The 13,000-nt window shown below is 39.5% G+C and overlaps 1 protein-coding gene across 2 annotated transcripts in view; it reads left to right on the top strand.

Moving 5' to 3' along the window:
- Nucleotides 1-13,000, top strand: part of aff2 (AF4/FMR2 family, member 2) — a 207,938-nt gene that overhangs the window by 100,043 nt on the left and 94,895 nt on the right. For both annotated transcript variants that reach the window (XM_085287892.1, XM_085287896.1), the window contains exons 5-6: nucleotides 7,833-7,877; nucleotides 11,563-11,649. In XM_085287892.1, the coding sequence (XP_085144018.1) occupies nucleotides 7,833-7,877; nucleotides 11,563-11,649 (132 nt within the window). The remainder of the gene's footprint in view (nucleotides 1-7,832; nucleotides 7,878-11,562; nucleotides 11,650-13,000) is intronic.

Raw genomic sequence — 13,000 nt, forward strand, 5'->3', positions numbered from 1 at the left:
AGCTGTGACAAGTGTGGAAGTGTTGGGAAAATAACACAAGGGAGCATTGTTTGTTGCATAAGTGATGCACTTCTCTCAGAAATGGTACTGAAACATGTCTCATACACCGACTTACTTTGTGTTTGTTACTTTGTTTAGGAAAGTAGCTTAAAGTTTAAGTAATGTATTTTCCGCACTATAAGGCGCACTTAAAATCCTTTAATTTTCTCAAAAATCGACAGTGCATCTTATGTATGAATTCTGGTTGTGCTTACTGACCTCAAACCAATTTTATGTGGTACACGGCGCTCAAAAATCTGTCAAAAATGTTTTAGTACGACTTTTGTAAGTTGGATTGTTGGAGCACTACGGCTACCGTAGTCAGGAGCCTCGCGGAGGAATCTGGGTCCTAAACTCCGTCAACTTCAGGTCCCAAAGTCAAACGAACACTGCAGCATCACTGAGAGTTAAAAAACTGTCTAAATTCTTTCATCTGTAATAAAATGATCAGCGTTGCTGCTCGACCAGGTGTAACAATTAAGTGTAACATCCAGGCATCCATGAAAACAGGATTCATAAAATTTAACAAAGTTTGAAGTTAGCAGGAAGTTAGCTCGCTAGCTTCCACCTAAACATGATATGGCATGTTCTGACTGAGAGATTTCTGAAACAAATTCAAACGTACAGCTCTGCTGTCACTTCCAACATAAATGAAGACAGAAAACTAAACAGCAGTGACGTTTGTAGGGTTACTGAAGTTGGGCTAGCTAGTTTATAATGATGTGCTGCGTGATCGCTAGCTGCACAGCTATGTTAGCATAGCATAAACACAGTGAAGCTGGAGGATGAATGCTAACTTTTTTCCACTCGATAAAAGTTAACGTGAGGTAGGGTTGCCAACTCCCTGAAAAATAAATAAGGGACACCTCGTGGCCAGGGCCGGGCAACCGAGTTCACCCTTCCCAGTGTGGTGAATTTTGTAGATCTTTTTTTTGTGTGTGAAATTATTTTTTAACCATTTGACTTGAATTTGATTTAAGCAGATGCATATTCTTTGTGATATGACCATATGGGAAACAAATGATCATTTAGCCATTTATTTTTAGCTCAAAATGACAACATTAACACAGTAAAACAGGTCTCTTTCTTAAACAGAAGCCTGTCATGCTTAACTTTTGAGAATATAAGTAAATCTTTCTTTAAAAGAACTCTGTCCTGCTTAACTTAAAATTATATAAATTAATAGAAAGCAATAGAACAAAAATATTCTTGTAACTGTGCACATATAGTGCATTTAGTACAATTGGCTTCAGTTGAGGTATTATTTCAGCTTTTCTAATGCTAATCAGCTGCTCCTGTTTGTAAACCCACTTGTTCCCATGATTACGCATCATAACTCATCATCATTATTCATCTATGTATTACTTTTATGTATTAGTCATCTATTTGTTGTAATCATCTATCCTTGCAGTTGTTTATTACACAAAATAAATTATATTATCACACTTCTGGCCACATACCGCTGATATTCACTGCACATGCCCATATTAACCTTAACCCCAGAGGGTTTAAAAAAAACAAACCAGGGTTTACATACCATATCTGCTTCTGCCGTGGCCTGGTGGACAAAAAATTGGTTAAGGGTTCCCCGAGCTTTCACGCCCCTCGTGTTCTTCATGTGCCCACCACTAGAAGCATGTCTATGGAAAAAGTGCGCCGGCACACAGTGCAGTGCGCTTTAAAGGTGTTATCATGCACTTTTCCAGCCAGGTGTTTTCCTTTTCCCATTCCTCCCTGTACTTTTGCAGCCTTTTTTTCTTTCTCTGAGGGCAACAAACATTGCTGCTCTAATGCTGGGCTTACACTGTGTGATTTTTGGCCCATTTAGAGACGATTTTTGAGTCGTGCGACCGATTTGGTGATCGGCCAGATTTTGGCCTTCATCGTGCATCATGTAGTATACGTGGGGTAACGAGAAGCGATTAACACCTCACGACCAGCTCCCGATCATCAATCGCTCGTGAGGGTCTCACCACAGCCGCTCACACTGCTCACGCGCAAACACGTAAACGTCGGTGAAAAAGATGGAGCAGCACAGCTGTGCAGCCTGTGATCTGGACACAAGCGATGGAGGCACAAGTTGTAGAACTTTGGAAAGCTCATCCGAGCCTTTTCGATGTGGCATCACAAAATGATCACGACCACAACAACCGTGAAAATAGTTGGATTGACATTGCTGCTCAATCACAGCTGCCTGATCAATGTTTTTCATTAGCAATTTAGCAAAGTTGATGGTGGTGGTGTGTCTGTGTGAGTGAAAGACAGAGAGGGAGAGAGCGCGACAGATTTTCTGTTATAACCTTCATTTTATGGAGGCACAGTGTGAGCACTCAGGTCGCATTGGAGCATCGGGCCATATAGTGTGAGACCTGCATCGTGACCTATGAACTTATAATCCCTGCGAGTCAATCGTGCAGTTTGAGCAGGAGCTGAATAACGTGACTGAAAAAGTCGCACAGTGTCTGCCCAGCTTTAGGTGTACTGTCATCCGAGACTTGCACCGCAGTGTCGGCGTTTGTTTCCCTGTTGGCCATGCTTGTTGTTGTGGTCATCTGTTGTCTTCCGGTATTTTCTCCGTAAGCGACCTTTCCTCGACCAATGAGATGAGCGGTAATCTGAATTGTCATACTCGAATTGTCATAAGTGTGCTGTCAGCTCATTGGTCACAAAGCAGGAGAGGGGCTGGGAATTATGTTTTCAAACAAAGTGTTAATTCCATTAAAAGTTATAGACTACTTTTGATTCTCACTGTATTACAGGACAAAGTGCGTCCCTTATTAGCTCAATACGGGACGTGTACTTTTGTTTCTAAATACGGGACGATTCCGTTTTTTAAGGGACGGTTGGCAACCCTAACGTGAGGGTTCCCGATGGTTAGGGACAAATGCAATCGCATGGCAGGATGCTGTAAACGGCCAAACTTCAGTCAGGAGAACAACTGAGATAATCCCTCCACAATGCGAGGTTAGTCATTAATATACTGCAACAACATGAGAATAGAGCAGCTGCCAGAGAATTCAACATTAATGAATCAATTGTAGGGAAGTGGAGGAAGCAAGAAGAATGAGTTGAGTAAAGTTTGACTTATCTGACTGTGTTTTTTTCACTTAATGTGCCTTATAATCCGGTGCACCTTATGGTCCAAAAAATCCGGTATACGTGGCATCGCATTGTTGTGTTTTGTGTGTGTCTTGGATTCTCATTTAAACCTTTAGTTTTTTGTGTTTTTTGTATTTTGGCTCGTGTTTGTATTTTATTGCTCTTCTAGTTTTGTTGAAGTTTTTGAGTTATTGTAATGACATGTTGCTGTTTTTTGTGATATTCTTGTTTCAGTGCTGTGTTGAAGATAAGATAATACTTTGGGGTTATAACACAGTAAGGTAAGCTAAGGTTAAAAAAATCATAAGTTGGGAAATTTCAGCGTTATAGCGGGCAACTTAAAAGCATAAAGTATAACAAAACTAAACAAGAAAAAAAATAAAGTAATAGGACAATAAATCGAATATAACAACACAAATATCTTCTATTTAAATGACAATATTGTAATAATATGTGATAAAAACTAAAACTGAAAATATTTCATAGTCAGATAAGTAAAGACAGAATTGAAAGTATCGTACTGAAGGTTGTAAATCTGTGTTCCCTGTGTCTGTTTATGTGTTTGTGCCCTCTGTGTATACTTGTCTTTTGTTTTGTAGTGACGGCTAATTTTTCTGTGCTTTGTCATTTACATTATATGCTGCGTCCAATTTCAAACGGGAAGTAGGAAATTCCGAGTTTCAAATCAGAATTTCCCCCGCAAACATCGCAATTTGTCATGGCAGCAGCCACCATGAGTAGTACTAAAATGACTAATTAAATGATATTAAATGATATCACCTTATAACCCAAGCACAACTGCTGTTAATGTAGCTCTATCCTTATAGTTGACAATGTGTGATTAGCAGTTTGAACTGTGTAATTGCAAAGCAGTGACAATGATTCGTGAGGTGTATTTCAGGGTGAAATACAGTGAAACCATTAGCAGAATATACAGAAGTATCACATATGGAAAAGATATATATAAATTTTATAAAGTTTAAATCTGTCTTGTGTGAAACTTGTATGAAAAGCACACAAGAGCCAAAACAGATATAAGATCCCTTGAAAGATTATATAAATGAAACTTGCATGTTTTGGATACTTACTAAAACAATATATGAAAGTAATGAGAAAGTGGCCACTTTCATGAGTAAATCATATAAGCCTTGTATGATCCTCTATATGAAGCAAGCTAAAGCTGATGCAAGTCTTTTATAAGTTTTTCCTAGTTGTTTTCCATATGGGAAGCCAGGTATTGTCACACTAAACACACCACTGATCTTGAACAGCAAAGTAAAACTGTGGTTAAATCAATTCTTCCTAAACTATCAGATTTTCTTTCTTTTAACCTGCCGTCTTTTTCTTTGTTTTCTTTCCGTTTTTTTGTTTTGGTTTTTTTTGCTGGCATTTCTTTTTGAGTCATTAAACAAATTCAACCTGTGCTACCATTACTGCATTACACTCTGAGTATACTATTTTTATAATAACACCAAAAAAAGGGGTCATTAATGCTGACAGTTATCAGTCACTGTGCTTTTCCTCTCATCTCTGCAAAGTGTTTTAGTGTTTTCCAGCTCGTTTTCTGAACTTTGAAACCCTCGACATTACTCTCTTGGTTCGCTTTCACAAATCTAATGAGCTTCATTTCCACGTTGCAGTTTGCAACTTTTGGCTGGCAATCAGCTCTAATCAACCATCTGTACGTTACCTGAAGCTCACTGAAGAACACAAACTGTCATTTGGACATAAATTGGGCATTTGCAAGCTAGAGAAGCAGATATTTCCCTAAGGACTGATTGAAGACAAAATTGCATGTTTAAATATTTAGAAAAACAAATTCTCAGTGTTTAAAGTTAATTAAACATTGAGTATCCTCAGCAACCTTGCTTTTATATGAACATAACCAACATACAAACATTTGGCAGCCAGTTGAGTCGAGTCATGTGGCAGATGAGTTGCTCATTGGCATAGACTCACTCACATTGAGTGCCGCATGCTGACAATCTGTCTGCATTTAAAAATTCAATTTTTCTGCCTCCCGTCAGGTAACCAGTGCAAAGGCCTTGCAATCTAAAGCAGTCACAACTATTTGCAATCAGTTGCAGAATGCAAAAAATTTCAGTGCAATTTCACGTAGTTGCAAGGCGTCCATCCTGTGTGTGGCCTAGACCAGGGCTGTCCAACTCCAGGCCAGATATCACCCTGGGTCAAATAATTAGTTTGTTGCCGGGCCCCTGGAGAATTTCAAGACATGTTGATGCTTCAGGTTTGTTGCACTGTGAGTGAAATCTCGTGTCCACTTTGTAATCTACAGTAAATCAAGACCTCGTGTGCTTGCCTTCTGATGGTAATGACGTTGTTTCATTAGCTAAATAATCCAGCTGTTGGCTTTTTATCGCATGATACAAATGTAGCACATCTGCTTCGTATTGTCTAGAAGTCTGTAAGATTTCTTTTAGTAAAAAGTGGCCTTGGGACTTTTGTTGGGGGAAAAACACATCTTCATCCTCCCACTCTGGTTTCCTCTTGACTCACTGTTGAATTAACATGTCGATGTAGATGAACAGCTCATGTCTAGAAAACATACAAATAAGCGGATACTTCGTTGGTGAGCTCAACCAGCCTGTCGGCCCAGAGTCCCTTTTGTTGTTTTAACAGTCAGTGATTTAAGGCAGAGTATGATGTCATCCTTCTCATCATGGTTATACTAAATTGCTCCTCGTTTCGTGTTAGTGCTATTAGTAATGGTGTGTAACAGAGGTTATGTTGATGTAATATGTTAGAGCTCTGCAGTGAATTTGCCTCAGAGTTTCTGAGCTTTTCAGTCTTTCTGCCTTCATCTTGCTGTTCCTCACACTCTTTCTGCTTTAATGAGCCCATCTGCTGGACTGATCTGAGCCCAGATCTGACCCAAACAGATTTTCTTTTCAATTACTGTTTGTGAGGCAATAATTTGGCAGTGGACTTTTTTTTTTCTTGTGTCTTTTTTAGCAAACAAAGTTGTGTTTTTCCAAAAGCGACAATAATAATTTGTTTGGAATGAGCAGGGAAAAAACTTCTTAGTAGGGCTGGCTTATCTGAAAAAGCAAAGACTTCTAGCTTCAGAAATGTTTGTGTGTGGTTTGGCACAAATACTTTATTTAGGTTTTTAGGAGCGTTCTGAAATGCCAGACCTGTCTGCAGTGATATCCCAGGCATCTGCTGCAATGTTGCTTTAGTGCTCAGTGCAGATGACTCCTGTTAACAAAGGACGACTTTATTGACAAGGGCGCATGTTAACATAGATTAGCAGCGCGCAGCCACTGAACTGGTTAATCAGAGTGTGCGTATGTCTAAGCTCAAACAGCCTCTTTCTTTATCCTCAAACCTCAAAGCAGTCCAGTGACTTGTGGAGCTAAAATGGCCCCGTGGTTCACACGATGCAGGCCAAACCACAGCTATTTAATGGCTGTTTTTGAATTTTAAAACTGAAATAACTAATTTTTCAAAACATCTTTTCTCTACCCTCTGCACAAGTTAGTCGCTCATAACAAGGAGGGTGGACGACTACAGTGCATCACATTGTTTTAGACAAACTGTGCACAAATGGTTTGACTTTATTAAGACTCATTGAAAATTACATCTGTAATGAGAGAATTTTAAATGAATGCTCCGAAAAATATGAATGTTTTGAAAGCGATTGAACCACAGTGGGTGGAATAACCATAACCAGACACTGAAGGCATTTGTATACAATCATAAAAGCCCTTCTTGGAAATTAAAAAGTCTGTTTATGGTGTCTACTCTAATTTTATTTCAAAAATATGTACTTACAAAAAGAACAAATAGTTTAAAAATGTTGATTTCAAACATAAGTAGCAAGCTTGTTAGCCAAATACGCTAATGACTGATTTTTCCATCCAAGACCAAAAAGAACATAATTAACCAGCTTGATTACATACATACCAAAGCTGCATACCAGTTCACACGCTGGAAACTAAGGCTGTACTCGGAGTCCTTCTGTGTTGTTTCCTCTGCTGCAGCAAGACTCAAACATCTTGCTTTTGATAAAATTCTAAATTTGATCTTGCCTAGCGTTTTAGCTAAAACCTTTTCTGTCTCTGGGGTCTCAGCTGCTGCTGATCAAATAATCTGAAAACATCAATCCATCAGAGCACTCTTACACTTTGTCAACCAAGAATAATCATTTTCTAACAATTTACAGAGCGCTGAAGAAGCTGCAGTGAAAACGATACAGGATAATGATAACGAAGAATTTTCACTACAGTACAAACATTATGTACATTACTGAAGGTCGTGGGGAGACATGATGGCAACGTATAACCCTGCAAGAGTAATATTGCATTAACCAGTGAGGATAAATGATTTTCAAAATGTTAGCTAAATTGACTAACTAACAATAAAATCAAAACAATAAAAAAAAACCAACAGCAGCTAGAAATGAGAATGCATTGTTTGTTTACATCTTTGTGAAATCAGTGAGCTATTGTTTCAGAAGTCCTTCTCGTTGAGTTTGAATGGTAAATCGGCCACAGGTGTCATTGTAGCATGTGCCGTGTAAGTCCGCGGCGATTCGTAATTGCGCTGTGGATGGATCCGCTTTATTTGTTTTTGGTGCTTAAACCTCTGTACCCCCGCTGTGTCCCGTGCAATGTAATGTCGCTATAAATAGTGCTGAAGTCAATCTCTCTGTCTTCCTTTGTTTTCTCCAGGTCAGCCTACCAAACAACTCCAGCTGTGTTGAAGAGATTCTGCGGGTACGTTGCTTGGGTACACACACAAACACACACGCATGCACAGTAATTGCACTGATTATCAGCTGTTTTCTGTTTGTTCACAAGGAGCTTGGTCCCTCTCCAGAGTCTGATTTTGCAAAGGAAGGACAGGGAAAAGAAAGGGGACTACAAGGCAGGGAGGGAGAAGAGAAAGCAATCTGTTGGCTTAGGTCAATGATTACACAAGTCCTTTTATTTGGATGACATCATACAGACATCTTTTCCACAGACCTATCATCTCCTTTAACCGTTCTTTCTTCCTCCTTTCTAGCTGCATGTAATCAAAATCACACAGCAATACATTTTCCCACAGTTTCTCTCTCCTGTCTCTTCCTGGGAGTGATGTCAAAACAAAAATGTTTCCCTCGCTAATCTTCCCTCACTGCCAGTCAGAAGATTAGGACGGGGACCGTCTTTGACTTCTTTATGTCAAGTTACCGCTTTCACTTCTCGCTGTCTCTCCTCTCTTGCACTTGGTGCGCCCTCTCTTTCTCCCTCAGTGTCTGTCTTCCTCCCTCTTCATTCCTCTCTGTCATTCAGCCCCCTCCCTCTCCTCCCCCTCCACAAATCAATAGGCTGGTCAACAGGCTGTGTGACAGATAGGCTGCTGTGAGCTGCATGAAATGCCTTTGTCGATAATATTGGTGCTCTATTGAATTCAGTCTGTGGTTTTTAGCTGTGTCAAGTGGAAAGATCAAGGAGTTCAAAATGTGAGGTGAGGTGAATCGGAGCACGGGGCCTGCACTTCATTTTTCTCTCTCTGTAATGACACGGCTACAAGATGTTTGTCACAGGAACATTGTTGTCGTGGATGTTTGCACAATTCAAGGTAACGGTGTGCATCAGAGATATTGTACAGTAAAGTCAATCCTTCTGAGGGGTATTGACTTTTTACAGTGTTTGAACCACTGGAGCACCAAGCTCTATGATATCCATGCTAATGTTTTAGCTTATGGTAAGTTCACTATAAACAAGAAGCATTATCTAAAAATACATCATTAATGAGCCAAAAGGGGACTGTAGGCAAACCAGCTGTTCCTGCCATTAAAATGTTTAAATGAATTGTATAATGATTGCATTTGTCCCTAACCATCGGGAACCCTCACCTTAACTTTTATCAGTGGAAAAAAGTGCTAATGTGTTTATATTATGCTAACATAGCTGTGTAGCTAGCCACCACGTAGCACATCATTATATACCAGCTAGCCAAACTTCAGTAACCCTACAAACGTCACTGCTGTTTAGTTTTCTGTCTTCATTTATGTTGGAAGTGATAGCAGAGCTGTACGTCTTCATTTCTTCGGAAATTCCTCTGTCAAAACAACATGTTTAGGGAGAAACTAGCGAGCTAACTTCAAACTTGGTTAAATTTAATAAATTCTGTTTTCATGGATACCTGGATGTTGAACTTAATTGTTACACCTGGTAGAGCAGAACGCTGATCATTTTATTACAGATGAAAGAATTTGGACAGTTTGTAACTCTCAGTGTTGCGCCAGTGTTCGTTTGACTTTGGGACCTGAAGCGGAGTTTGGACCCGGAAACGGCTAATGACGTCAGACTTAAAGACTGGATATTTGAGCTGTCTGATTTTAACATTAACCTAAACCTAGCCAATTAGAAAAGTAAACTAATATCAAGAAGCCATGATTATGATGATATATGTGTATGTAGATAATTACATTTTTACATTTAATGGCTGCATTTACCCTCTATGTTCCTACCATATCTACATTGTTACATGTGTACTGTGAGTCAGACGCTAGCTAGCTAGCTTTACCTTGGAATGACGCAAGCCAAGAAAACTAGCTAGCTTGTTGTAATTTACAGTTGGCATATTTTTGGACAAGAAACAAAGTTAACCAATTAAAGAAAACTTGGGAAAAATCAATTGATATGTGTATATATAATATGTTCTTAAAAAGAAGGGCAGAGTAGCTCATCGACAGCAAAAGGCCTGAAAGACCACAGAAAACAAAAGTGATATTAACAAGGAGGTACATGCATAAAGTCTTCAATCAAGAGACGCCTTCATGAATGGAAATTTAAAAGATTTATACCAAGTTGCAAACCTTTGGTTACACCGAAGAATAAAAATGTCAGATTAGAAAATGTTTGCCAGAAAACATCTAAAAGAGGCTCTTTGGAATGATGAATTTAAGAATAACTTGAAAGATTAACAGAAAGATGGGAAGAGAAAAAAAGGCAAAAGAGAGAAACAGCTGGTGATGTGAAGCACACCACATTATCCATCTAACACGGAGCACGCAGCGTGCCCTGTTCTGCTTCTTTATTAAAAAACAGAGAAGGAGCGAAAGGAGAGAGCGAGGTCGGTCGTGTTTTCAGTGCACGGTGGTGGATAAATGTACATTTTGCATGTCTGTGTCGGGGCGTAATAGATGTAGATAATGGAGAATATGACAAATTGATAATAACTGGGAAACCATTTGCGTTTAACTATGACAGACTGAGTAACTCACGCGCAGTGGCTGCAATATCACATTTACAGACACATGCAAACACAAATTCAGGAGAAAACAGCTGTCCTGTCTGTGAAAGCACAGGAACTCTTCAAGAATGGACTCAATGATGTTAATGATGTCAGAGAGCGGTTACCTAGCAACACACCATATGTCGTCAGGCCAAGTGCATTACGATTATAAAGAGGGAAAACACAGCCACACACTCATGCTCAAGTATCGTCATTAATGTGTAGCTCAGTTATACACACAACCTTACCCACACACATACGTCCTCCCAGACTCATGTGTCATCTGATGAATAGCATTCATCTACCAAGGGGGGGTGAAGAGATGGATGATGGGAAAATTCTGGCCCTTTGACATCGTGACCTGCTGCACGGTGGCTGTGTGAGTGGAAATGAGCATGTAAAAAAATGGATTTAATGACTTTACCAACCATTTTAAACACATGTCACAGAAAAAGAAGTTATTGGTCATTAAAACACATTTACCAAGAATTCAGTTTTCAGGTGATGGTGGTTACAAAGGACATCAAGGAGGGAATCAAAGCTTTAAGAAAATCTATTTGGTAATTTTCCATATTCAGCCTTCTATGTGCCTCCTTTCCAATGTTTGTGAGAAATAAAAACAGCCAGTACCTAACAGATTATAAAGCTCCAGCACACCCACCCACTCATGCACATATGTTTATCTTGTTAACTAATTGATGCTTCTACATACTGAGATTGGAATTCAGCTGAGAAAACGGTGTGATTAGAATAATTGAAAGGGGATGCTGCTGCTTCTGCTGCTGCCTTGTGCAGCTCTGTTGAAATGCAGCCGACTGGAGTCAGCTTTTATTTTGGTAAATCACCAACTCTGCATTTGCACCAATCCCTGGTGGGTCACTAACTCCCTAAGCGCCTTCCAGTTTATACTAAAACTTATACTGAACCCACCCTGATTGGGTGCTGGTGCAGCACAACCTTGACTGAATGCTGACTCCACTCCACTGCACCAAAGATGTTGCATAAGCAAGCCCCTTTGTTCCAATGGGCTAAACTTTATCATGATTAGACACCAGGTAAAGGCAACACAAGTGCAAGCTGTGTATCCTTTATTTATCTGGTTATAATGACAGAAATTCTGCTACTTATGAATATCTGTTTAAAATAATATATTTAAAAATTTGTTTGTGTGTTCAGGAGATGACCCATTCCTGGCCTCCTCCACTAACAGCCATACACACTCCTGGGAAAGCTGATCAGACCAAATTTCCCATCCCAAACAAGGTTAGTATGCTTTTTCTTCTACTACACCCAAAACCTTTCATCACTAAATTCAAAGTGGCTCACATTAATCCGTAATAGTGTACATTCTCTCCGAATGACACGCCTGCTGATGCATGCTTCCTTCAAAGTTGTTATCATGTTCTTGGGCCTTGATCATTTTCACTTTAAGCGTGAGTCAGCGAGCGGTGGAAAAAGATGCGATGCAGTCGTGAAAAACCTTTACTTATACTGTGACACTTATTGGAGGGGCGCAGTAACACTAACTGCAGTCTGTCACTGAAAATCTTCAGTCTGCTCATTAGCTCTGATTCACAAATTTACTGCAGCAGTGATGCTGGGATAGAATCACATTACTGTTGGCTCATTCTGCACAGTGGCACAAATGACAGCCAATGAAATTACTGTGTTAAGGTCTATTAACACATAGTGAGTAAAGGGGAAACTCCCAGTGCATCATGGGAATCCCCCAGCAGCCTACACCTGTTGCAGCATAACTAAGGGAGGATTCAGGGTCACCTGGTCCAGCCCTAACTATATACTTTATCAAAAAGGAAAGTTTGAAGCCTAATCTTAAAAGTAGAGATATTTATTTATATTTAAAATCATCTATCAAGTTGTCAGATCAGCCATAATTTAAAAAAAAAAAAAAAAAAAAAAGGTTTCCACATGTTAAACAACACCTTTGGTTGTTGTTGGTATAAATTGTAAGAATCATAGTTTCTCATTTTGTTCGGCTTTTTGTCAGATTTTTACCAATAAATCATTAAGTTGATGCACAAGTTGTGGATGAAAGGCAAATTTTAATGGATTGCTAACGTGACCCCGCTCTGCACCCCTACAAAGTTTTATCATAATTAATTCAAAAGTTTTGGAGATATCATATTTACAGACAGACTGAAACCCAAAGTCTACCAAAATCATCACCTCGTTGGCGGCAGTAATAAAAAAGTATTTTCAAGTAACGTCAGCAAATCAGGCGAATTTCAAAGTTTCCACCTAATCACTGGAATTAAACTTACTGACAGTTTAATGCAAAGTTATTCACTTGGCAACAAAATACTTTCTTATTAACTTAGCTATTACCGTCTATTCTTACTGTCCCTTAACATGTTTAATCGCTCAGTCAGGAAAAGGGCAAAACAGTCTGAAAAGACTTTGTTCCACCGCTGACACGGCGTGGTCTTCCTTACTTTGTGAAGCAGAGGACCGCAGGTGAACACCGCTAATAAGCACCAACGGCGTCCTCTGTGTGTTAGGTGTGGCTGTGTGCAGGCAGGAATAGGACCCAAGGTGCAGACTCCGGAGACAGACGTGAACTCAAAAAGGCTTTAATGCTGAACGCAACATGACA

Source organism: Mchenga conophoros, linkage group LG2 (assembly GCF_057382185.1).
Source record: "Mchenga conophoros isolate Kocher_MC1m ecotype Shallow Benthic linkage group LG2, M_conophoros_male_GT1.1, whole genome shotgun sequence".
Taxonomy (NCBI): Eukaryota; Metazoa; Chordata; class Actinopteri; order Cichliformes; family Cichlidae; genus Mchenga; species Mchenga conophoros.